Here is a 26,607-nt window from a genome sequence, read left to right on the forward strand (position 1 = left end):
TTCACCCTAGAATATTTTAGAACATCAGTTTATTGCCCTACTCTGGAAAGATCCAGGTTGGGGGATAAATGTGATATTTATCTCTAAGATGTTCAGGCATCTGAGTAATTTGTGTTTAAGATTGCAGTATGCCCTCTATTTAAAGCCATCATCTCAAATGACGAAAGGCACCGGATATACATCTGTACGTTATCACTGAGGAGACTGGCAATACTGAAAATCATTTCAAGAGTACAGAGCTATTTTGTGTTCGCACGTGGGGCACGGCCTTTCAACAAGAGTTTTCAATCAACAGGAAGGTTGCAAAGAGAAGGAACAGACAGCAGGGTCACTGAACAGCCCGACTTACACACTGCAGCTCATCTGCCTGCTGAGGAGTGGGAAGTGGTCCTGTCGGAGCCCCACAGAAAGGAGAAAGTAACTCAAACTCACTCAAGCATGGTATTGTACAGTAATGTCAGAATGACTTGACAGCGAAACTTCCTATCTGGTTCACGAATGATGGAACACAACATTTCACATCACATTTTACAGCACAGAAACAATGCCAACTGGTCCATGCCCGTATATGTTCCACGTGAGGCTCCTCCCATCCTACTTCATCTCACCCTATCAGCATAAACTTCTATTCCTTTCTCCCTTTATCCAGCTTCCCCTTAAATGCGTCATGCTATTTACCTCAACCACCTCATGTGGCAGCAGGTTCCACATTCTCATCACCCTGTGAGTAAATGGATTTCTACTGATTTTGTTTTTGTGACCATCTTACATTTATAGTCCCTCTTCTTGAATTCCGTCAGATACTTTCTCTGTGTAGTGTTATGGGCCAGGGTTTAGAGAACCCCAAAGTGCATCACGGAGTTCACCTGATCCACAATTTTAATAGATTGTGGTATGGGGAGCACACGGCCCACCTCTACAGGTGTGGTACCGCAGAAATGGAAAAGTATTTTTTAAAGCAAAACAATGTTTATTCTATGAGCTCAAGTTAACCCTTTTAAAACATAGTGAACATCTTAGCAACCATCAATTCAAATACAACCCCCAAAGAATACAACACTAAGTAATTCTTACTTTCCTTTTAATATCCATAAGACTTAAAATAACTTTTAACAGAAGCACATCAGGTTAAAGTCATTACTGAGAGCAGTTATTAATTTTAAATCACCAAAGGGTCGATTTACATTCTTTAGATTACAGAGAGAGACTCTCATACACCTTCTGGCTGTGACTGCAGCTATCCAGCTCTGAAAACAAAACTAAAACACACCCTGCAGCAAACAGCCAAAACAAAAGTAAAAAGCTGACAGACAGCCCAGCTCCACCCCCTCTCTGACATCACTGCAGTAATAAACACCCATTTCTTAAAGGTACTCTCACTACAGATATTTATATACACACCCATTTATAAACACCCATTTCTTAAAGTTACTCCGACATGACAGTAGATCTTATCAAACTCCTTCACAATTTTAAAAAGCTTCATCAGGTCATAGAATCATAGAACCTCTACGGTGAAGGAGGGCATTCATCCCATCAAGTCTGCACCTGTCCTCCAAAAAAGCACTCTACTTAAACCATGAGATCCTTAGTCATAGGAGCCCACTGAGCCTGCTCCGCCATTCAATCATGGCTGATATTTTTCTCATCCCCATTCTCCCACCTTCTCCTCATAACCCCTGATCCCCTTATTAGTTCCCTAATTATTAATCAGCCCACTCCCCCGCCCTATCCCATTAACTCCATCTAACCTGCACATCTTTGAACACTAAGGAGCAATTTAGCATGGCCAATCGGCCGAACTTGCGTACCCGGAGGAAACACGCGCAGACACGGGGAGAAAGTGCAAACTTTACAGACAGTCACCCAAGGCCGGAATTGAACCCAGGTCCCTGGCGGTGAGGCAGCAGTGCTAACCACTGTGCCGCCCATAAGGTCATCCTCAGCCTGTTAAATCAAACACCACCACTAGGAGTCTGTTCCATCGGTAGCTCGCCCAGAGTCTGAACAGAGGCCAGGAAGAACATCGAAAGTGGCCCTTCCTCACCCACATGGTAGTATAGTAGCTGCAGCTGTACACCTATGGCCCTTTAACCCAGTATTCATACAGGGCAACTACATGCAAGCAGCAGAACAAGACAGCTCAGCTGATCTTTATCCCCAGAACCCCATCCCGGACTGAAACCAGGTAACAAAGGGCTCTAATCAGATCAAAAGCTGTTCATTCATTCAAACACTCCTTTGTCAAAAATTGATTTTCTACAATAAAGAAGTGGAGGGAAAGTTTGTAAACTAAACTTATTCTTAGCGAGACCTCAAAACGAGTTCTCACTTCCACTGAAAAACCAATGAGCCCGTTAACTTGCCTTTGTCTGCTGAACCAATACGGATTGTGTGTGATGGTGAGAAACTGCACAAACTATTACTGGGAGCTGTCAGGAAATGTTGCTGGGATTGATACTGTCAATAGAAAGCAATGGCTCTCCATTTTATATAGGGTGGATACGTAGGTTTGAGTAGGGTGATCATGGCTCGGCACAACATTGAGGGCCGAAGGGCCTGTTCTGTGCTGTACTGTTCTATGTTCTATTTTGTGATATTTATACCAGGACATGGGGTCAAAGCATATATTGCCCACGAGTTACCAAGTTGTGTGCTAGGCCACCTCAGGGCTTGACTGCGGAGTACGGACAACATCATGTGCAGGTGAGAGCCGGCAGAGATGGTTGATTCTCTTCCTTGAAAAGGGTTGCCGAACATTCCAACAACTTTCACGGTCGGATTTTTAAAAAAAACTTCCGGTGATGGACCCCCAAATGACCAGATTTACTGACTTCGAATTCACTGCTTGCCACGCAGAGATTTGAATTTACGTTTCTCTGCGTTGTGGTCTAAAGCTGCAACTATTAAACTATCATACTTTTTTTCTTGCTTCAGAACGTAAGTCACAAGAACAAAAACGTACTGACCAAGAAGCAGGCTAGATCCCCCACCCCCCCTCCCCCGAATGGAACAAAAGTGCCACGGGTGAGGTTGTGAACACTCAGCGAAGCATGGAACAGCCTCCCCCGCCATGTAATTATGACTGATTATCATACTGGCTGGTTAGATCTAAAAGTGGAGAGGTTCAAGATACAAAACCGCAAAAAATTCTTTTTAAAGGTTTTACATAAATTTATCTCTCCGTTCAAGAAAGCGCACCATTAAAATCTGTCCCTTTTTTGAGGCTTGGGGGTGTGTGAGGAGAGAGAATTAATCAGTTATACATCAGTACATTTTTTTTTTTAAAACCACCATCTCGAAGCTTGGAGGGCGAAGGCATCACAAGGCGCAGTGCTAGACCCACAAATGGCCAGGCTGAGTTAGCCATAACCGGTTTCTGCTCTTCTTAATGTCAGCTGCCACAGCTCACTCTTGTGCGAGACCACACGTCGCAGGGTCAAGTCTCACTCCAGCGACTTGAACTCAGAATTCAGGAGGACAGTGCTCGAGGAAGATCGTAGAATTTACAGTGCAGAAGGCCATTCGGCCCATCGAGTCTGCACCGGCTCTTGGAAAGAGCACCCCACTTAAGCCCACCCTATCCCCGCAACCCAGTAACCCCACCTAAGCTTTAGACACTAAGGGCAATTTATCATGGCCAATCCACCTAACCTGGCACATCTTTGGACTGTGGGAGGAAACCGGAGCAGCCGGAGGAAACCCACATACAGGGAGAACGTGCAAACTCCGCACAGAGAGTGACCCAAGCCGGGAATCGAACCTGGGACCCTGCAGCTGTGAAGCCACAGTGCTAACCACTGTGCTACCGTGCTGAAGGGCGGAGGTTCCTCTTTGTAGATAACAGGCTAAACCGAGCAACCCCTCTCTATCTCTCAGGTGGACATAAAAGATGCCCTAGCAGTATTCGAGCAGGGGAGGTATCTCCAAGCCCAGCCAACATTTATCCCTCAACCAACTTCATCAAAACATTATCTCCATCTCATTTTCTTTATTACAACAATTGCTGCACTTCAAAACTACCTGGCAGTGAATCCCTTTTGGACATACAGATAAAAACAAGCGTCATCCTATTTCTTTCAGAGAAAATACAGCTAGAAATTCACACTGCAAGCAGTGACATCTGCTGGAAATTACATGAGGATGTAATGAGTTCGCGTAGTGAAAAGGCTGAACGATAACTCACATTGAATGGCTACTAGGACACGATTCAACTTGGCTGATGCCTTTGAAATCGTGGTTTGGTCAAAGTTAAGGCCCGGGAGGGGGGTTAAAAAAGATTTTTAGTGTAATCGATGAGTCAGATGCACAGCAATGAGATTCATTTTACAACTCCAGCAATAACAGTTAGAGCAAAGCAGCAATTTCACCCTCAGAATGGGAAACTATACGTTGAGCAGAGTAAGATTTCTCATAAGACTGTGGGATCTGGATAAATATCTCCAAAGATCCAGTCCTGATGTTGCACATGCACATGCCCCCATCACCTTCCACCCCAGTGCAAATACCTTAAGCAGCTCGTTCTCCTTGTCAAAGCACAGGACCTGTGAGCCCACGATGTTGGCACAAGATCGAAGGGTGAAGACATTACGGATGAAGGGGTCCTTTTCGCCCTGTCGCAGCATCATGTTGGCAATCTGTATCACAGGGTCCTTGTCAGCCTCTGGAAAAATACCTTCAGGAAAAGGAAAGCAACAATTCAAAGAGAGACAACCAGAGCCAAAAATAACTATTAACTGTTGCATTGACGTTACATTCACAAAAAGGAACAGGGGTAAGTGATCATATTCATCAAGCAAACATTCTCAAGTAGTCATTAAAATTTATCTTAGGATCAAATCATCTAGGGTGGCACGGTGGCGCAGTGGTTAGCACTGAAACCTCACGGCGTCGAGGACCCGGATTCAATCCCGGGTCACTGCCTGTGTGGATGTTGTACATTCTCCCCGTGTCTGCGTGGGTCTCCCCCCACAACCCAAAGTCGTGCAGGATAGGTGGATTGGCTATGCTAAATTGCCCCTTAATTGGGAAAAAAAGAATAATTGGGTCCTCTAAATTTATTTACAAAAAGGATCTAATCATCTGACTATATGGCTCAGGCGAGGGAACACCAAGCAGCGATGCAGCAATCCCCAGTGACGGGGAATGCTGCGATGTAGATTTCACATTGAGAATGTTGTGGACCAGAGTTCAATCCCGGCCCCGGGTCACCATCCGTGTGGAATTTGCACATTTTACCCGTGCCTGCAAGGGTCTCACCCCCCACAACCCAAAAAAGATGTGCAGGGTAGGTCAATTGGCCACGCTAAATTGTCCCTTATTTGGAAATATAAATAATTGGGTACTCTAAATTTATTTTTAAAAAGAGAATGCAGTAATATAGATTTCAGAGTGACCGAGAATGCTGAGATGTAGATTTCACAGTGACGGGAAATACTGTGATGTAGATTTCACAGAGACGTGGAATGAATCATAGAATTCACAGTGCAGAAGGAGGCCATTCGGCCCATCGAGTCTGCACCGGCCCTTCGAAAGAGCACCCGACCTAAGGCCACACCTCCACCCTATCCCCGTAACCCCAACCAACCTTTTTGGACACGAAGGGCAATTTAGCCCGGCCAATCCACCTAACCTGCACATCTTTGGACTGTGGAAGGAAACCAGAGCACCCGGAGGAAACCCATGCAGACACGTGGAGAAAGTTCAAATTCCACACAGACAGTGACCCAAGACGGGAATCGAACCTGGAACTGTGAAGCAACTGTGCTGACCACTGTACTGCCATGTCCCCAATGCTGGGATATAGATTTCACAGTGACCTGGAATGCTGTGATGTAGATTTCACAGTGACGGGGAATGCTGCGATGTAGATTTCACAGTGACGGGGAATGCTGTGATGTAGATTTCACAGTGACGGGGGACGCTGTGATGTAGATTTCACAGTGACGGGGAATGTTGTGATGTAGATTTCACAGTGACGGGGAATACTGTGATGTAGATTTCACAGTGACGGGGAATACTGTGATGTAGATTTCACAGTGACGGGGAACAGTGTGATGTAGATTTCACAGTGACGGGGAATGTTGTGATGTAGATTTCACAGTGACGGGGAATGTTGTGATGTAGATTTCACAGTGACGGGGAACGCTGTGATGTACATTTCACAGTGACAGGAATGCTGTGATGTAGATTTCACAGTGACGGGGAACGCTGTGATGTAGATTTCACAGTGACGGGGAATACTGTGATGTAGATTTCACAGTGACGGGGAACGCTGTGATGTAGATTTCACAGTGACGGGGAACGCTGTGATGTAGATTTCAGAGTGAGAACGCTGTGATGTAGATTTCACAGTGATGGGGAATACTGTGATGTAGATTTCACAGTGACTGGGAACGCTGTGATGTATGTAGATTTCAGTGACGGGGATTTCAGTGACATTTGAGAGTGACGGGGAATACTGTGATGTAGATTTGAGAGTGACGGGGAGTACTCTGATGTAGATTTCAGAGAGACGGGGAACGCTGTGATGTAGATTTCACAGTGACGGGGAATGTTGTGATGTAGATTTCACAGTGACGGGGAATGTTGTGATGTAGATTTCACAGTGATGGGGAATGTTGTGATGTGGATTTCAGAGAGACAGGGAACGCTGTGATGTAGGTTTCAGAGTGACCGGAAATGCTGTGATGTAGATTCCACAGTGACGGGGAATGCTCTGATGTAGATTTCAGAGAGACGGGGAATGCTGGGATGTAGATTTTGCAGGCGGACAATTCTGTGATGTAAATGTGGGTCTGCATTCTCAAACCATATGTAACAGGGGCAGGAGAGCAGGCGTCCCCTCAGGCCTGCTCCGCTATTCAGGCCATGGCTAAACATCAACCTCACCACCATCCTGCTATATCCCTGCATTCCTTTGATTCTCTTTGAGTCCAAAAATAAAACAAGGTTATTGTTCAGTGTTTGCAGTGTGATGTATCGGGGATTGTGTGTATCCGTGTGATGTTTGCACATTCTCCCCGTGTTTGCGTGCGTTTCGCCTCCACAACCCAAAACATGTGCAGGGTAGGTGGATTGGGCCACGCTAAATTGCCCCTTAATGGTAAAAATGAATTGGGTACTCTTAAAAAAAAAATTTTAAAGGAAGAGAAAAAGAGAAGTACGCAGCCTTGCAGGGCCCCGGTGTTTCTTGCCCTCACTCAACTATTCATTCAAAAGTACCATGTCATACAAATCAGATCCACTCAAGTTCAACCCTCAAGTCTGTGCTGGACAGGTGGAACTCTGTCTGTCAGGTCGATGACAACGGGTCGGGGTATGCGATTGGTCACAATGCCACTGGAGTTGGGAAGACTGGGAATGGGAAATGAGCCAGAATTTCCTTTCTCACCCGTGCTGCAAACCCCATCTTCGTGAATATCAGGGGGAGGATAAGATGCAGAGTGCCTGCGATTTCTCTAAAGATACACGGAGCTTGCCAGTATGCACAGTCGCGTGCACACACAAAGAATGGCTACAGCGAGGTGTCCGCAAAAGTAATAGAGGAGAGAAGGAACTTGGGGAAAATAACACATACTGGTCTGTTTTCCTCCACTGACCCTGTGTCAGTGAAGTATAGGAGCCTGGAGAAAAATACACCATGCTGATCCCACTCACTCAAAAGAATTTAATTGAGGTTTGTAAAACAAAAAGCAAATATTTGGTTGCAGGTTTTATTAAACGTACCCTTCCTGCCAGCACACTCTATGTCGAAGCTCAGCACTCGAAGCGGAGGGATTTTCTGCCACTCGCCTTCGGCGGGGTGGCTGATGAAGTCCGTCCAGGCGACGTCTACCTCAATCTGCGCCAAAGTCACCTGCATGACATGGAAAAAAATGAAAGAGAGACTGCACAGTTAGCAACTGCAATGCTCAGTGTGCACCTTTTCCTTTTCATTCATTTTCAGGGTGCGGGCATCACTGGAGAGGCCAGCATTTATTGCCCGTGCTGAAGTGCATCGAGAAGTGATGAGCCAGCCGCCACCTTCTTGAACTACTGCGGTCTGCACGATGAGGTGAAATTGGCTGCAATATTCCAAGACCATTAGGGGAACAGCAATATATTTCCAGGTCAGCACGGTGTGTCTGTGACTTGGAGAAAGCGCTGAGTAAAATCTTGCAGCTGTTGGTGTTCCCAACCACTGTTGCCCGTGCCTTTATAGTTGGAAGATCACAGGTTTAATTGAGACCGGCGCCATTACTGCAGTGCAGCCTGTAAATAGCACTCACTGCAATCAACATTCCCTCCAAGCTGTTGATGTTACATTCATTCATAGAATCCCCACAGTGCAGAAGAAGGTCATTCGTCCTATCGAGTCTGCACCAACCCGCTGAAAGAGCGCCCTGCCCAGGCCCACTCCACCCACCCTATCCCTGTAACCCCATCAAACCTGCACATCTTTGGACTGTGGGAGGAAACCAGAACCCCCAGAGGAAACCCACACAGACACAGGGAGAAACTGTAAAGTGGTTAGCACTGCTGCCTACAGCGCTGAGGACCCGGGTTCGATCCCGGATCCGGGTCACTGGCTGTGGAGTTTGCTCGGTCTTCCCATGTCTGCGTGGGTCTCACCCCCATAACCCAAAGATGTGGAGGTTAGGCAGATTGCCCACACTAAATTGCCCCTTAATTGGAAAACTCCACACAAGACAGTTGCCCAAGGCCAGAATTGAACCCAGGACCTCCGTGTTGTGAGGCAGCAGTGCTAACCACGGTGCCACCATACATTGTTAAGAGTCAAGGATAAGGAGGTGGAAAGTATTGATTAAATATCTTGTGAACATAGGAAAAAGGGGTTGCTGGGACACTGTTGGGTGGGATGCAGAGATATACAATCCAGCATTCTGTAAATAAACTGACCAAGAATAGGATTTGTGTCTAGATTCATGTTCACCGCCTGGCCTCAGATCCATTTAACGTAAGTTGCGCGGACGCACAGTTGCAGGACATTCGAGAACGTACCGTGCAGGGGACAAACAGGGCAACTTGCCAATATTTTATTATATAAATTTCGAGTAGCCAATTATTTTTTTTTCCCCAATTAAGGGGCAATTTAGCAGGGCCAATCCATCTAATCTGCACATCTTTGGGTTGTGGGGGTGGAACATGGAGAGAATGTGTAAACTCCACACGGACAGTGACCCAGGGACGGGATTCGAACCCGGGTCCTCAGCGCCGCAGTCCCAGTGCTAACCACTGCACCACATGCCACCCCTCCCTGCCAATATTAAAGGGACCACACAGTGCGAGAAACAGGCCATGCATAGTAAAGGAAATTAGGGGAACATAGTGTTTTTTAAATTCATTTTTACAGGATTTGGAAGTTGCTAGGCCAGCATTTATTGCCCATCCCTAATTGCCCTAGAGAAGGTGGTGGTGAGCCGCCTTCTTGAACCCGCTGCAGTCCATGTAGTGTAGGTGCACCCAAAGTGCTGTTAGGAAGGGAGTCCCAGGATTTTGCCCCAGCGATAGTGAAGGAACGGCGATATATTTCCAAGTCAGGTTGGCGGGTGGCTCGGAGGGGAGCTTGCCGGAGCTGGGGTTCCCAGGTGGCTGCTGCCTTTGTCCTTCTAGATGGTAGTGGTCGTGGGTTTGGAAGGTGCTGTCTGAGGAGGCTTGGTGAGTTCCTGGAGCTCATCCTGTAGAGGGTACACATGGCTGCTACTGTGCATCAGTGGTGGAGGGAGTGAATGTTGGTAGAAGGGGTCAAGTGGGCTGCTTTGTCCTGGATAGTGTTGAGTTTCTTGCGTATTGTTGGAGATGTAAGTGGGGAGCATTCCGACACACTCCTGACTTGTGCCTTTTAGGTGGTGGACAGGCTTTGAGGAGTCAGGTGGTGAGTTACTCAACACAGAATTCCCAGCCTCTGACATTCTCTTGCGGCCACAGTATTGATGTGACTAGTCCAGTTCAGTTTCTGGTCAATGCTAACCCCCAGGGATGTTGATTGTGGCGGATTCAGTGATGGTAATGCCATTGAATGTCATGGAGCGATGGTTAGATTCTCTCTTATTGGAGATGGCCATTGCCTGGCACTTGTGTGGCGCAAATGTTACTTGCCACTTGTCAGCCCAAGCCTGGAATCGTCCGGGTCTTGCTGCATTTGGACATAGACTGCTTCAGATCTGAAGAGTCGCAAGTGGTGCTGAGCATTGTGCAATCATCAGTGAGCATCCGCATATCGGACCTCATGTTGGAAGGAATGTCATTGATGAAGCAGCTGAAGATGGTTGGGCCTAGGACGCTACCCTGACGAAATTCTGCAGTGATGTCCTGGGACTGAAATGACTGAACTCCAACAGCCACAACCATCGTTCTTTGTGCCAGGTCTGACTCCAAACAGTTTTCCCCGATTCCCATTGACTCCAGTTTAGCTAGGACACCTTGATGCCATACTCGGTCAAATGCTGCCTTGATGTCAAGGACGGTCACTCTCACCTCACCTCTGCCATTCAGCTCTTTTGTCCATGTTTGAACCAAGGCTGTAATGAGGTCAGAAGCTGAGTGACCCTGGTGGAACCCAAACTGAGCGTCCATGAGCAGGTTACTGCTGAGTAAGTGCCGCTTGATAGCACTGTTGATGACCCCTTCCATCGGTTTACTTGATGATGGAGCGTAGACTGATTGGACAGTAATTGACTGGGTCGGATTTGTCCTGTTTCTTGTGTACAGGAAACACATGGGCAATTTTCCAGTTTGCCGGGTAGATGCCAGTGTCGTAGCTGTACTGGAACAGCTTGGCTAGGGGTGCGGCAAGTTCTGGAGCTCAAGCCTTAAGTACTACTGCCGGAATTTTGTCATAACCCATAACCTTTGCAGTATCCCGTGCCTTCAGCAATTTCTTGATATCACATGGGGTGAATCGAATTGGCTAAAGACTGATATCTGCGATGCTGGGGACCTCTGGAGGCAACCGAGATGCATCATCCACTCGGCACTTCTGGCTGAAGATTATTGCAAATGCCTCAGTCTTATCTTTTGCTCAGATGTGCTGGATTCTTCCATCATTGAGGATGGGGATATTTGTGGAGCTTCCTCCTCCAGCGAGTTGTTTAACTGTCCACCACCATTCACAACTGGATGTGGCAGGACTGCAGAGTTTAGATCTGATCCGTTGGTTGTGGGATTGCTTAGCTTCGTCTATCACTTGCTGCATATGTTGTTTGGCGCGCAAGTAGTCCTGTGCTGCAGCTTCACCGGGGTGACACCTCATTTTTCAGTATGTCTGATGTTGTTCCTGGCATGCCCTCCAGTACTCTTGATTGAACCAGGGTTGATCCTCTGGATTGGTGGTAATTGTAGAGTGGGGGATATGCCGGGCCATGAGTTTACAGATTGTGGCGGAGTAAAATTCTGTTGATGGCCCACAGCACCATGGCTGCCCAGCCTTCAGTTGCTAGATCTGTTCTGAATCCATCACATTTAGCATGTTAGTAGTGCTACACAACATGATGGACGATATCCTCAATGTAATAAAGGGACTTCATCTCCCCAAGGACTGTGCAGTGGTCACTCCTGCCAATACGGTCATGGACAGGTGCATCTGCAACAGGTAGGTTGGTGAGGATGAGGTTTAGTATGCTCTTCACTTGTTGGTTCCCTCACCACCTGTTGCAGACCCAGTCTAGCAGCTATGTCCTTCAGGAAAGGACCATCTCGGTCAGTAGTGGTATTAACGAGCCACTGTTGGTGATGAACATTGAAGCCCTCTCCCCTGAGCACATTCTGTGCCCTTGCCATGCTCCGTGCTTCCTCCAATGGTGTTCACCAGCTGAGGGTGGACGGTACGTGGCAATCAGTAGGAGGTTTCCTTTCCCATGTTTAAACTGTGCCAGGAGACTTCATGGGGTCCGGAGTCGATGTAGAGGACTCCCAGGGCAACTCCCTCCCAACTGTACACCACTATGCTACAACTTCTTCTGAGTCTGTTCTGTCAGTGGGACAGGTCATACACAGGGATGGGAACGGTGGTGGCTGGGACGTTATCTGTGAAGTATTAATAATAATAATCGCTTATTGTCACAAGTAGGCGTCAATGAAGTAATTGTAAAAAGCCCCTAGTCCCCACATTCTGGCGCCTGTTCGGGGAGGCCGGTACAGGAATTGAACCCGGGCTGCTGGCCTGGTTCTGCATTACAAGCCAGCTGTGCTAAACCAGCCCCTTCTAATATTTCGGGAGGATGACTAGGTCAGGCTGTTGCTTGACTCGTCTGCGAGGCAGCTTCTCCAATTTTGGCACAAGCCCCCAGATGTTAGTAGATTGCAGCCACTAGGTACCACAGAGGTTCCTGGATTTGATTTTTAGTTCATGCCAATTAGGGCCCTAGCCTCTATGGGCTGCTGCTGCAAAACCTTCCAAGGCCCCTCACAGCAGCATAATCAGAGAAAAAGTGACACCAGGGAAAAAACAATGGAGGTGGAATTGAAAGGAAAAGGATTAGCCTGGATTGTTATTCATATGGGAAGTGCGTGTGCAAGAACATTAGGAGAGAATAGAATGGAGTTCCGTTGTTACGCCCTACAGAATCAAACAGCCTGCCACCAATCATTGCCATGCTGACAGGCAAAGAATGATAATAATTACCTAGATGAAGCTCCAGTAACTGTTGGCGCAGGAGGGGGGAAAAGAGTGGGAAAAGTGGGCAAATAATACGCAACTGCCCTCTTTGACGATTGTGATCCTTATGTTCTTGTTTTGCTCAAAATAAGGGAGATTTAAAAAGCTGGGCTGTCATAGGAGGAAATGAAACAAAATGCAAAACATTGTGGGTGCTACAAATCTGAAACAAAAAGCAGAAAATGCTGGGAACATTCAGTCAGGCAGCATCTGTAGAGAGTGAGAGACCCTTGACCTGCATTTTCTATTTCTTTTTTTTTTAAATTTAGAGAACCCAATTTTTTTTTTTCCAATTAAGGGGCAATTTAGCGTGGCCAATCCACCTAGCCTGCAGATCTTTGGGTTGGGGTGAGGCCCACGCAGAGCCGGGGAGAATGTGCAAACTCCATATGGATAGTGACCCGGGGGCAGGATCGAACCTGGGACCTCGACGCCATGAGGCATCAGTGCGAATCACAGTGCCACCATACCGCCCGTATTTTCTATTTCTTTTTGTTTTATAAATTTAGAGTATCCAATTCATTTTTTTCCAATTAAGGGGCAATTTAGCGTGGCCAATCCACCTACTCTGCACATCTTTGGGTTGTGGGGGGCAAAACCCACGCAAACACGGGGAGAATGTGCAAACTCCACAAGGACAGTGACCCAGACCGTATTTTCTATTTCTGATGAGAGAATGAAATGGGCAGGCATTCCAGCTACTTCAGGCACCAACCAATTTTGGTAATTTAAATAGAATTAAACCTCTCTCAACCTCTTGTTCAATAACATAAAAGAGAAAAGTATACCTAAAATGAGTGTCCAGAGTCACTTGGGTTTAATAACAAATGTTTCTTTTTTGGTCACAATCTGAGACCCTGAATTTCAGTGGAGCATAAAACTAAATGATACAGAAGAGCATCTTCAAACCACTTGTGGGTTTTAACAATCATCATAAATAATCAAACCAGCAACATACATCTGAAGAAACAGAGCAAGAACAAGGGGCTGCACACGGAAAAGGGAGAGCAAATATGGAGCAAGCGAAATCATAGAATCCCTATGGTGCAGAAGGAGGCCATTCGGCACATCGAGTCTGCACCGGCCCCTGCTCCGATAGAGCACCCTACCTAGGCCCAATTCCTCAACGCCTAACCCCGTAACCCCACTTAACTTTTGGGCAATATTAGTATGGCCAATTCACCTAACCTACAGGTCTTTGGACTCTGGGGAGAAACTGGAGCACCGGGAGGAAACCCACCAGGACACGGGGGGGGAAATGTGCAAACTCGACACAGATGTACGAATAGCTAATTTTCTGGTTTGCCCTCACTGACATTTCTGAGCCTGAAAGTTTGCAAAAGGGAGTGTTTTCACCATAGCACTATTTCCAACAGATCCGTGTGAATCAACAAGTTGAGATATCCATTAAATAAAGACAGTAGGGTTTTCGATGTGGTCTAACATTAGAGATGAACCTCTCAGGAGTGAAATCTTACCCACAAAGGGAGGGCCAGAAGTTTGAAACTTTCCTCTGCAATTGGCAATCAATGCAAGATGAATTATTCAGTTTAAAACCAAGACCAATAATAACTTTGGTTAACTAAAAAAAAAACAAGCGATACCAGGGCAGATGCAAGTTTGTGGAGCCTGGTCTCCTTGAATGGCAAAACCCGTTCGAAGGGCTGAATGGCCATTCCGGTTCCTATGGCCCCTGAAGCTCGGTCGTATGCACCCATGACTTTGGGCACTATGGTAAATGATTATTTAGGTCAGCCCCAATCCGCATCCATTTGATCAACCTCTGACATTGTAGCACCCTCAACCCAGTCAGGCAAGGGTTCACCAGTCTGGAGGAGCTAAGGAAGAGGGTAGAGCTGCCGAGGGGGAGAGAGTTCAGGAATCTGCAGGTTAGGGACTTTGCGCGAAAGTTCTGGAGGGGGTTCCCTAGGTTGCCGGGATACACCCTGCCAGAGCGATTGCTGCTTCCGGATGTTTGGGGGGGACAAGTGGTTGGTGGAGCAGGGAAGCGAACGGGGTGTGAAGATCAAGGAGTAATCGGAAGCAGAGTTGAGAGGGGAGATCAATCGGTGGACCTGGAGCCTTTGGTGCCAATATTTGGGGTTTCAGAGAAGCTGGAGCTCATGGAGAGGAGGAAGGCCGATGTCGATTGCACGGCAGCAAATTTTACTGGAGTGGCAGTCGGCATCACCACCGGGGGTAGTGGCTTGGTTGGGTGACCTGTATGACTTCCTGCGGTTGGAGAAGATAAAGTATGAGTTAAGGGTCTCTGCAGGGGGGGGTTTGAGAAAAGGTGGGGGATGTTTGTGCCCATGTTTGAGGAGCTGTTTGTTGAAGGGGGTAGGGGGAGGGTGAAAAAGGGAAAAAACTTGTACAGACTGTATAGTTGATTGTTGGGAAGTAGGTTTCCCAGGTTGTTTATTTGCTGTAAACTTGTTTTGATACATGTTTGTAATAAAATTAAAATAAAAGAAAGAAAATAAAACCCAGTCAGGCAGTCGTGGGTCCCACTGCAGAGAATTGAGCACAAAATCTGGGCTATATAAATGCAAGCTCTTCTGAACATTTCTGAGGGAAAATATTTGTTCGGTCTAATACTGTGCCATAAGACAAGCAGACGCCTTATTATGTCACATTCAACACATTCCTGCACTTCCCAAAGCTGTAATACGTTAGAAGAGCTGGATTATTACTGTATTCAGCTCTCCCCCAGGCTCGGCAAAGTCATGTTTCAAACAGAAGGACTAACCTTCCAGGAATTACTGTACCAGGCTAGGAAAATACAGGTGTTCAAAAGGTTAACGCCACTCCGTACCCCTCTAAATATCCAACCCAACTAGCCTTTGGCCAAACACACCTTTCTGGGGCTGTCCCTCGATGCAGTAAAGTTTCCTGTTGTCTGTTCTTCCCTTAACAGGTACTTCCCGGCAGGTAATTCTATCCAGTTACAGCCAACGACATCACTGTCCACCATGAATCTATCGAAATGTTGCAGGAAGTGGAGCAAAACGTAAAGTTTAAAAGAAAAAGCAATATTTAATCTTTTTAACAGTGTCCTTTCATACATCTGCACACATGGTGGGTCAGAGCCCACCCGACTCAATAAAAAATGCCTTTGGGGTTGTGGACTACCAAGTACAGCAGCGGATATGTTTGTGTTAACACAGTTCTCTCACCAAACATCCTTAAGAAAAAAATCAAATGAATCCAATATCTCTTCCGAAAGCAGGCGTGATGCAGAGTACCTGAAGTTCCCTTCGAGCAGCTGCCTCTGCAATACTGATAAATAGCCAAATTGAGGTGAACAAGGATCACAAGGGGGAGGCATCAGAAGTTAGTTGTTTGCGTGCAAACACATCGCACTTCAAAGCGGAACAAACAGCTAACTGAATGGGCCTAACAGGCCTGCTAATTGAGTGTGACCTCGCCTGAATTCAGCAGAGCTGTTTAGATCGGTAAATACTGGGAATTAATGAAGTGCAAAGAACTTATTGAACTACCTGAGATAGTCAGCATTACATTACGAGCAGTGCATCTGTAATCGATTATGCTCATGGTTAGCGCAATTTTAGACAATCCGTGCGAAAAGTGGGGAGTGTGTAAATCAGACTGTACCCATTTTGTCACTGGCGGGACTTGTGCTATTTATCCCCCCCCCCAACACAAAAATCAGTGTTTGTACCGTTTGGCCTTGTATATATCTTTTACTGTTTAAATAAAAAGATATGGCCAATCCACCCATCCTGCACATCTTTGGGTTGTGGGGGTCCTCACACAGACACAGGGAGAATGTGCGAAGTGAATTATTCTATGCTATTTTTATGGCTCACAGATAACCCCTATTGGCAAAAGCCCAACACTACAAGCAATAGAAGACTGCACATTTCAAACAGGTTTAAACTATTATATTTGGTCACCCAAAAGAAGGGTTAAAGAAAGAAAGTTGGCAGATGAAGTTCAATGTGGACAAGTGTGAAGTAATTTATTTTGGTCGGAAGGACTTGGAAGTGACAGTTCAAGATAAAGGGTGCAGGTAGGTACAGGAGCAACTGGGTCTGGCTATATATGTGCATAAGTCTTTGCAAATACCAGGATAGGTGAGATCCTGGTTAACAATAATAATCTTTATTGGTGTCACAAGTAGGTTTACATTAACACTGCAATGAAGTTACTGTGAAAATCCCCTAGTCACCACACTCCAGCACCTCTTCGGGTACACCGAGGGAGAATTCAGAATGTCCAATTCACCTAACAGCACGCCTTTCGGGACTTGGAGGAAACCGGAGCTCCCGGAGGAAACCCACGCTGACACAGGGAGAACGTGCAGACTCCACACTGACAGTGATCCAAGTCGGGAATTGAACCTCGGACCCTGTAGCTGTGAAGCAACATGCTAACCACTGTGCTACCGTGCCGTAAGGTAACCAGTATCCTAGGCTTTACTAATAGGGGCATGATCAAGGAAGTGTCACGTTGAACTTGCATAAGACACTGGTTTGACCACAACTGGAGTCTTACGTCCAGTTCTGGGTGCTACACATTAGGAAGGATTTAGTGAAGACAGTGCAGAGAGTGTAGAAAAGGTTCACAAATATAGTGACAGGGGCAGAAATCTTCAGTTACGAAGCTGGATTGGAGAAATTGGGTCTGATTGTCTTGGAGGAGCAGGCTGATAGGAGATCTGCTAAAGGTATTCAGAATAGTGAGACGTCCAGACAAAATAGAGGGAAACCCCCCCACTCATGAAAGAACTGGAGATTCAAAGAACACAGATTGAAAGCAAGCAGCACAGCGACACGCAGAAAAACATTTTCATGCAACGAGTGGTTAGGATCTGGAACGCGCTGCCCGAGTGTGTGGTGGGGGCAGGTTTAATCGAGGCTTTCAAAATGGGAATAATATTGTTCAGTGTAAAGGGACAAAGTGCAGTTGCAGGGAGAACGTGGGGGAATGTTACGAGATGGATTGCTCATTTGCAGACATGATGGGGGCAAACAACCACTTTCCACGCTGTAACAATTCTGTGAAGCAACTCGTGGCTCAGTTCAGCACCCACTGAAACAGGAGATTGTGGTTTCCACTCCTGAGCATGTAATCCAAGCTGCGCTATGGGGCACCACACTGTCAGATCGGACTTTAAACCAAAGCCCATTTGCCCTCTCTCAAGTGCACCCATAAAAGCCCTATGGCACTATGGAAAGGGAAGGGGAGGTCACCCCGACGTTCCAGGTCAACATTGATCCTCCAACCGACACCACCAGAAAGAACTGGTCACTTCTTTCATTGCTGTTTGTGGGATCTTGCTGTGCACAAATTGGCTGCCCCGTTTCCTACATTACAACAGCGACTACACTTCAGAGGTACTTTCCTATTGGTTGCAGAGTGCCTTTGGATGCCCTGAGGTTGTGAAAGATGCGACATAAAATGCAAACCTTTCTTTGCACAATTTCTTTAATAGTCAAACAAAGTAGCAACAAGTACCTGATTTCAAAGTCTATGTTGGCCTCATATGACTGATAGTTACACATTGGAGTTGAACCAAAGCGGAATCCTTGCTCTAGCAGGCGTTTAGCAGGGGCAATTAAACGCGGTAGTGCCATCGTAATCTTGAGAAACGGCATCTTTGTGTTTCCTCCATAGCCGTACATATCTGTAATTACACAGCATACCCTCAGAAATGTCAAAACATATCGATTTTTTTCCCACCTCTCCTGAGCACAGTTTCTTTAAGCTTCTGGGTTGCTGCAGAGTAAAGGAGACTAGAGTTCTGCTTCTCCACAAAACACCTTTATTACTTTGATCCAATTTCACACACACATCTCCACCAACAAATAGTGCCACCTGTAAACCCCTTTGTATGTCAGTAACGAGGGCAGCACGGTGGCACAGTGGTTAGCACAGCTGCCTCACGGCGCTAAGGTCCCAGGTTCGATCCCGGCTCTGGGTCACTGTCCGTGTGGAGTTTGCACATTCTCCCCGTGTCTGCGTGGGTTTCGCCCCCACAACCCAAAAATGTGCAGAGTAGGTGGATTGGCCACACTAAATTGCCCCTTAATTGGAAAAAATAATTGGGTAATCTATATATCAGTAACTTCTTTTTTTTTTATAAATTTAGATTATTATGAAGTTGGCATGAGCTGACTTGTCATCCGAGGAGTCTGGAATGGATTGAAAGCCGGAATTGCCAGCAAATTGACCCAAACTAGCACTTACGGCCGACTTCACTTACTTTAATCACTCCCACTTGCCCCTGCTTGGTCATGCAAATCAGTGACTCAGCTGGTACAGCCTTTGGGATGCAGTTGAAATCTAAGTGAGAGAGAGAGTGGGGGGGGGGGCGCGATTTGGCTTTCCCATTCTCCTGTGACCGTGAATTTTTTTTTTAAATTTAGATTACCCAATTATTTTTTCCAATTAAGGGGCAATTTAGCGTGGCCAATCCACCTACTCTGCACATTTTTGGGTTGTGGGGGTGAAACCCACGCAGACACGGGGAGAATGTGCAAACTCCACACGGACAGTGACCCAGAGCCGGGATCAAACCTGGGACCTCAGCGCCGTGAGGCAGTTGTGCTAACCACTAGGCCACCGTGCTGCCCCATATCAGTAACTTCTATTAGATAATTGACATCAAATTAATATTTAATTGGAAGGTTTGTTCATCCATTCCTAAGTTAACGTTGCTAGGGGCATTCCCTTTGGAGGAGGCAACTCTGTCAAAGTGGAGTTCCTTCCTTGCAAAACTATGCAAGCCGCCATAGGTGCGGGCTTTTGAAATGCGTTACGGGCTGTTCAATTGTAGGGATCCTCACAGAGTCGTGTCGTCTACCCACCTGACACCCAACACGCAAGCTTTCCAGGAGGGCTCAAAGACAGCCATCAGGAGTCAAAATCTTGCCCTTGTCCGAATCCTGGCCCGGTCAATTGTGACACCTCTTTACAGATCAAGCTCACATGCAAACTGGAGGAACAGCATCTCATCGTCCAATCAGGCACTTTACAGACTTTTGGACTGGATACGGAGTTCACCAACTTCAGACCATGAACTCTCTCTCTCCTCCACCTTGACCCCCTTACTAATCTTTGTTTTTGTCCCAACTCCACCCCGCCCCCAACCCACAGAGCCACCTGTCGCTTATCCTCAAGTTCTGCTTTCACAGAGCACTGACCTTCGTTCTGCTATTAACACATTCTGCTATCTTAACCTTTATGCCACTATTCGCACCTTCTTTAGTCTTCAACACTATCATTAACACTCTCTTTGACTTGTGCCCGAAACATCTTTGTCAAATATACATAGTTCCCGCCAATTCCCAACTTCTACTCTGCTCCAGCTGCTTTGCACTCTGTATAAAGCCCCTCACTTTGCTCCCTCTCCTTAGCTCGGAAGATGTCATCCAGACTCGAAACGTTAACTCTTGTTTCTCTCTCCACAGATGCTGCTGAGTTTTTCCAGCATTTTCTGTTTTTGTTTCACATCAAACCATCTCCTGCTACAATTAATTCTTCTCAGGATCTGGAAACCAAAGAACCTCACCTTCCTCTTCCTCCGACAATCTCTAACCAGTTCAGGAAGACTTCCTAATTTGCCTCATGATGTATCCTGCTACCTTTGACCATCCTGGCATTTCTTGCCATAGACTTTGGCCCTTTACCCAGCTTTCCCCAACCACTGCACTGGAGAGAACTGTCGGAGCCGCACGAGTGAATTTAACACTTACTCTCCTTCAGACAGATATCAACCGCCAGAACCGCCTGCGTAATGTTGTCCTTTTTCGATCTCATGTCCTTAATCACAATTACATTCAGCTCCCGTTGAAAATCATGGAGGTGCTCTGAACCGAAACCTGCAAGGGGGAATTAGTTTTTATGGTTAATAAAACCAAACGGTAACACAAACGTGGCTGCTCAGAGAATCCAGAGCAGTAAGACATATCACCATGAGAGGTGGCCGCAAAAGACGTTTAACCCAAAACGCAGCTCAAATACTTACTCATTCAAGCAGTGCCGGGCAGCACAGCAGTCTCTGTAGGTTTGACACTGAACAACATATCTAACAGAGGTTTATGCAGAGATCAGTTCTGTCAATGTTGCTGTCTTGGCCATGTATTCGGCTCCAGCCTTCCCAGAGAATAACACTCATTCACACAGACTATGAAGTGGTCCAGGAAGTCACCATGTTCTCGGGCCAACTTAGGAAGTCCAATAAATATGACCATACTAGCATCATGAGAACCATTGGGGGCGACAGAAACAGATTCAACAGGAGCGTACAAAGAGGATGAAATGAATTGTGGAGAGAAGTGCTGGTAAGAGCCGCGGAGTGAGACTAGCTGGATTACTCTTTGAAAGGCCTGGTGGGACCTACGGCCTCTTCTATGTTGTACTGTTCTATACATATCCTATTTAAGTCAACCCCTCAAGCGAACAGATTGTGACATGCTGTTGGGGAGGGGAGAGATCGGAACACGAAGAGGGGGGCCAATAATAATAATAATCTTTACCAGTGTCACAAGTAGGCTTACATTAACACTGCAATGAAGTTACTGTGAACATCCCCTAGTCGCTAGTGTTAGGGTGCACGGAGGGAGAATTCAGATTGTCCAAATTACCTAACAGCATGCCTTTCGGGACTCAACATAGAACACATAGAAAAATACAGCACAGAACAGGCCCTTCGGTCCACGATGTTGTGCCGAACTTTTGTCCTAGAACAAATTAATCTACACCCCATCATTCTACCGTAATCCATGTACCTATCCAATAGCTGCTTGAAGGTCCCGAATATTTCCGACTCAACCTACTTCCACAGGCAGTGCATTCCATGCCCCCACTACTCTCTGGGTAAAGAACCTTCCTCTGACATCCACCCTATATCTTCCACCATTCACCTTAAATTTATGTCCCCTTGTAATGGTTTGTTCCACCCGGGGGGAAAGTCTCTGTCTATCTATTCCCCTGGTCATCTTATAAACCTTTATCAAGTCGCCCCTCATCCTTCTCCGTTCTAATGAGAAAAGGCCTAGCACCCTCAACCTTTCCTCGTAAGACCTACTCTCCATTCCAGGCAACATCCTTGTGGGAGGAAACCCATGCAGAGACAGGGAGAATGTGCAGACTCCACACAAACAGTGACCCAAGCCAGGAATCGAACCTGGGACCCTGGCGCCGTGAAGCAACGGTGCTAACCACTGTGCTACCGTGCCACCCACTGAAGAAATTATTAGAACTCTAGTGAGTTAATATCCTCCAAATGGGAAATTCCTGAGGCCCTAAAGAAGCACGTGTGTGTGAAATTTACACAATTTCCAAGGTAGATTAAGCGCAGGTTCCTAGAATTTAGAAGAAGGTGATTTCATTGAAATATATTAAATTCTTAAGGGGCTCGACAAGATAGATGCTGGGAGGATGCTTTCCCCTGGATAGGGAGTCTAGAACTAGGGATCACAATCCCGGAATATGGGTCGGCTGCTTAAGACTGAGATGAAGAGAAATGTCTTCACGCAAAGTGTTGTGATCCTTTGACATTTTCTACTCCATAGAGCTGTGGGTTTTCAGCTATTGAGTGCATTCGCGAGAGATCTCATTAAAAGCTGAATAAAAGAGGCTATAAACAACTGAAAAAAATAGACAACCTCACTCAGGGATGGAAAATTATTTGTAAATATGAATTATTTGTAAAATTCAGTAGAATTATTCTGGCACAATTTTGAGGTTCTGGTTTAAAGTGGGGCCAAAATAGAGTAGATTTTATACTTCCATGTTATATCTGAGGGGGAGGTAGCCAATATTGAAACTTGGCAACTAAAGTGGAATGAGAATCCATTTTATAAAACGAGAATCCTCATAAAAGTCTATCATCTCCAGTAAGGATTCACAAAGTCTCACCAGGTGGTGCCTTCACGTAGAAGTAGGGCATGAATCCATGCACGTGGCAGCAGACGCTATTCCCTTCCATTGTAATTCCAAACATTCGGGTAACAGGAACCGGTCCCTGTTTATTCCCAGGCATTCCAGCGACATAGGACCCTTCGAGAAAAACAGAAAACTGCAATTATTAAAAACAGGTACTGAAATCATTTGGTGTTTTGGGGGAGCACGCTGCACACAAATTGGCTACCAGGTTTCCAACATCAAGCACACTCATTGGCTAGAAAGCACTTTGGGATGTCCTGCGGTCGTGAAAGAGGAGGTCTTGTGGTGCTCGCAGCGGGTAGCATCCCTGCCCCTAAGCCAGAAGCTCCAGGTTCGAGTCCCACCCCAGGTCTTGATGTCCAAGGAAGGTGCGTTCAAAATGCGGCCAAAACAGATTGAGTGTCAACCTGCAAAATCCTTCCAAACACGTCAATGGCTGGTGGCAAGAGCAGGAGAGACTCCTGGTCAGCCACGCTTGATGTGGAGTGGCGCCCCTCAAGTTATATATGCCTCTGGCAACAAACTAGTGACCTGTTCCAGGAATAACTGGCTAGGGAAACAGGCAAAGTCTGCCTTAATGCATCACTAGGTGCGGAGAGAGAATTGGAATTAGAATGGTCGGGAAAGTCACTATATAGACGCCATTTTTTTATGTTTTATGTCCTGAAGAAAAGTAGTTAAGGAAGAAAAGGGATATATAGAAGGGATATATAGGAAACTTCTAACAGGTTCAAGGAAAGGAAGAGAAGAGGAGCCTGGCAAAAGGACTTCAAGCAGAGAAAATAAACCCTTTTTTCAGTATTCAGCAAAAGCGACGGGCCGAAAGGCCACTGTCGGTGCAGCATTGCTCCATGACTGTACGGTGAAAGATAAGCTAAGAGAGGAAGATAATTCTTAATGAAAGATAATATTGGCACAATTGAAACTACTGAAGGGGAAATAGCAGAATTAATGCTCCCCAGGCAGGAAAATAATGGTTCACTGACTAATTATCAAGAAACAAGAAGCATATGTTTTGACGTCACTGAGTAGGCGGTTGCTGCGTTAAAAGTACAGAAGACTTGCACATTCCCGAGCCAGATGGTCTATGATGAAGGAGACTATTGAGGAGATTTGCATAGCGCTGCCCACAGTAATCATGAGATTCAGCAGTACCTGAAATACAATGCTTCTATTTAAAATGGGGACCAAATCTGAGCCAGACCCAAAGCATACCAAAAAGATTTGAGCAGGAGCTTAAGTGGTATGGACCGGCGAGGATTTAGGTGGTGAGCCTTTTGCTCGGCAAACCTCCACTTCCTTCACAACATTGCAAATAAAACAGACCCTAGGAGATAGCTTATTTCCACGTTTATAAAGCTTTTGACAATGACCGGGATGAAAGAAATGCTTGCCTTTCTGTGACACCTTTCGCAACCACAGGATGCCCCCACCCCAAATCATTTTGCAGGTCACTGCTGCAAGGTAGGAAACACAGCACCCAACTGGTGCACAGCAAGATCCCACCAACAGCGACATGATAATAAACAGGAAATTTACTAAATTATTATGACATTAAATTGCAGAGAAGGTGAAGCCAGGATATGAGCTTGCTAAATCAATAAGAGCAGAACATAGAACCAAAGAAAGGTTACAGCACAGAAAATGGTTATTCAGCCCATCGTGTCCGAGTCAGCTGATAAAAACCAGCCGCCCATTCTAACCCCACTTTACAGTAACCACAGTCCGTAGCTTTGCAAGTTACAATCTTCAGGTCCCTTTTTTTTGTTTTTTTAAATTTAGAGTACCCAATTATTATTTTTTTCCAATTAAGGGACAATTTAGCGTGGCCAATCCACCTACCCTGCACATCTTTGGGTTGTGGGGGTGAAACCTACGCAGACACAGGGAGAATGTGCAAACTCTACATGGACAGTGACCAGGGCCGGGATTCGAACCCAGGTCTTCAGCGCCTGTGCTACCGTGCTGCCCCCGTTTAAATGAGTTAAGGGTTTTTGCCTCGACCGCAAATCTGGGCAACGAACTCCAGACATTTACCACCCTCTGGGTGAAAAAGCTTTTCCTTAATATCCACTCGCATCCTTCTACCAATCACCTTAAATCTGTGGCCCAGGTAACTTGTCTCTCTGCTGGGGGTGAACAAGTGCTCCCTGTCTACTCTAACTAGCAAAGTAAAGTCGCCATAATCCCAGATGACCAAAGGCTGCTTTCCCCTTCTGAAGGGGAGAGCTGACAGATAGCAAGAAGCTTTTTCCCCCAGAGATTCAGCAGTACCTGAAATAGGACTCAATTACTAGGGGTCACGAGTTCAAGGTGAGAGGGGAAAAGTTTAAGGGAGATATGCGTGGGAAGTTCTTTACATAGAGGGTGGTGGGTGCCTGGAACACATTGCCAGCGGAGGTGGTAGAGGCAGGCACGATAGCGTCATTTAAGATGTATCTAGACAGATACATGAATGGGCAGGGAGCAGAGGGATACAGATCCTTAGAAAATAGGCGACAGTTTTAGATAGATGATCTGGATCGGCGCAGGCTTGGAGGGCCGAAGGGCCTGTTCCTGTGCTGTAATTTTTCTTTGTTCTTTGATTTAACCGGAGCATCACCCCACACCTCGGGCAAGGAGCAAGGTTGAAAAGGCTCAAATAATCTTCATGAATAACCTCACATAATTTTGTATGCCACAATCAATCCTCGGTCCTCTGAAAATCATCTAGTCGCCACATTCCGGCGCCTGCTCAGGTACATGAAGTGAGAATTCAGAATGTCCAAATTACCTAACAGCATGTCTTTCAGGACTTGTGGGAGGAAACCGGAGCACCCGGAGGAAACCCACGCAGACACGGGGAGAACGTGCAGACTCCGCACAGCCAGTGACCCAAGCCGGGAATCGAACCTGGGACCCTGGCGCTGTGAAGCAACAGTGCTACTTCACACTTTGAGAAAAAAAAGGACAACCTGGTAAATCACCACAAAAGTGCTGGAATTGAAGAGGCAAGTTGAAGTTGGATGCTCGACTGGCTGAATGGAAATACCACAGGGTTAAGTTTGATAGGCTAAAGGGCCTTTTATCTTCAACTTTTTCTGCTAGTTACACAAAGCTATTTATAATTGAACAGGAGGAGGCCATTCAGCCGGTTGATTTAATTCCACCATTCAATACCTCTGCTCCGTCAACCCGCCTTGGTCCCGTAACCCTTAATTATCCCTGTCTAAGAATAACGCATCCACCTCAGTTTTGAGATTTTTAATTCACCGCGCAGCCTCAAAAGCTTTTGGGTGAAGCTTCGATACTGTGTCACAAAGTCTAACTGGGAGAGCTGAATTCAAGCTTCCCCCGGAGCTTTCTGTTGTCCACCAACCCTTGGTCTCAGCACTTACCCACGTAGTGCTCCAGCTCCATCTGCTGAAAGGTGATGGCGTCTGCTTTCGGATCGATTGTGGGTGCTGGAGGACGCTGCCATTTGTTATTCATAACCTTGGAAGAAAACAGATTTCCTAAAAGGCGGGGGGGTAGAAAAAGATCTTTTAGCACAAACCAAAATGGCCACGGTGAACATAAAAACGAGGAGTACATGGCACAGTCAATGAGAAATTGTCCCGTTATTTTTTTCCCGACTATTTAATTAAAAATTCCTGGGAAACAGAAGTTCACCTGTCAACAGTCCATGGCTCAGAACGGATTCCCTTCTTTCAATTTTCTTTGCCGTTTTTCTAGGCGCCACTGCGTACTCAGGTTCCAAAGGCATCAGAGGCTTTTGGTTCCTCGTCCAAGCAACCATTCTTCAGGCACGAGCCTTGACAACTAGTGTTAATGAGCCATGGTAGCCATCACAACTAATCCTCAACCAAAAATGGAAAAATGCAGGAAAATCTCAGCCAGTCTGGCAGCACCTGTGGAGAGAGAAAGCTAGTTAACGTTTCGAGTCCGTATAACTCCTCGATGCTCTGAAGAAGAGACAAACGGACTCGAAACGCTGACTCTCTTTCTCTCTTCACAGGTGCTGCCTGGCTGCCTTGAGTTTCTCCAGCGCTTTC

The 26,607-nt window shown here is 46.3% G+C and overlaps 1 protein-coding gene across 4 annotated transcripts in view; it reads right to left on the reverse strand.

The window, feature by feature from the left end:
- The window catches only part of pold1 (polymerase (DNA directed), delta 1, catalytic subunit), a 139,456-nt gene that overhangs the window by 99,234 nt on the left and 13,615 nt on the right, over positions 1 to 26,607 (reverse strand). For all 4 annotated transcript variants that reach the window (XM_038783515.1, XM_038783513.1, XM_038783514.1 and 1 more), the window contains exons 3-9: positions 25,951 to 26,067; positions 22,547 to 22,687; positions 20,380 to 20,505; positions 18,140 to 18,308; positions 15,516 to 15,636; positions 7,729 to 7,858; positions 4,509 to 4,675 (exon numbers count right to left, since the gene is read on the reverse strand). In XM_038783515.1, coding sequence (XP_038639443.1) covers positions 4,509 to 4,675; positions 7,729 to 7,858; positions 15,516 to 15,636; positions 18,140 to 18,308; positions 20,380 to 20,505; positions 22,547 to 22,687; positions 25,951 to 26,067 — 971 coding nt within the window. The remainder of the gene's footprint in view (positions 1 to 4,508; positions 4,676 to 7,728; positions 7,859 to 15,515; positions 15,637 to 18,139; positions 18,309 to 20,379; positions 20,506 to 22,546; positions 22,688 to 25,950; positions 26,068 to 26,607) is intronic.

Source organism: Scyliorhinus canicula, chromosome 23 (assembly GCF_902713615.1).
Source record: "Scyliorhinus canicula chromosome 23, sScyCan1.1, whole genome shotgun sequence".
Classification (NCBI taxonomy): domain Eukaryota; kingdom Metazoa; phylum Chordata; class Chondrichthyes; order Carcharhiniformes; family Scyliorhinidae; genus Scyliorhinus; species Scyliorhinus canicula.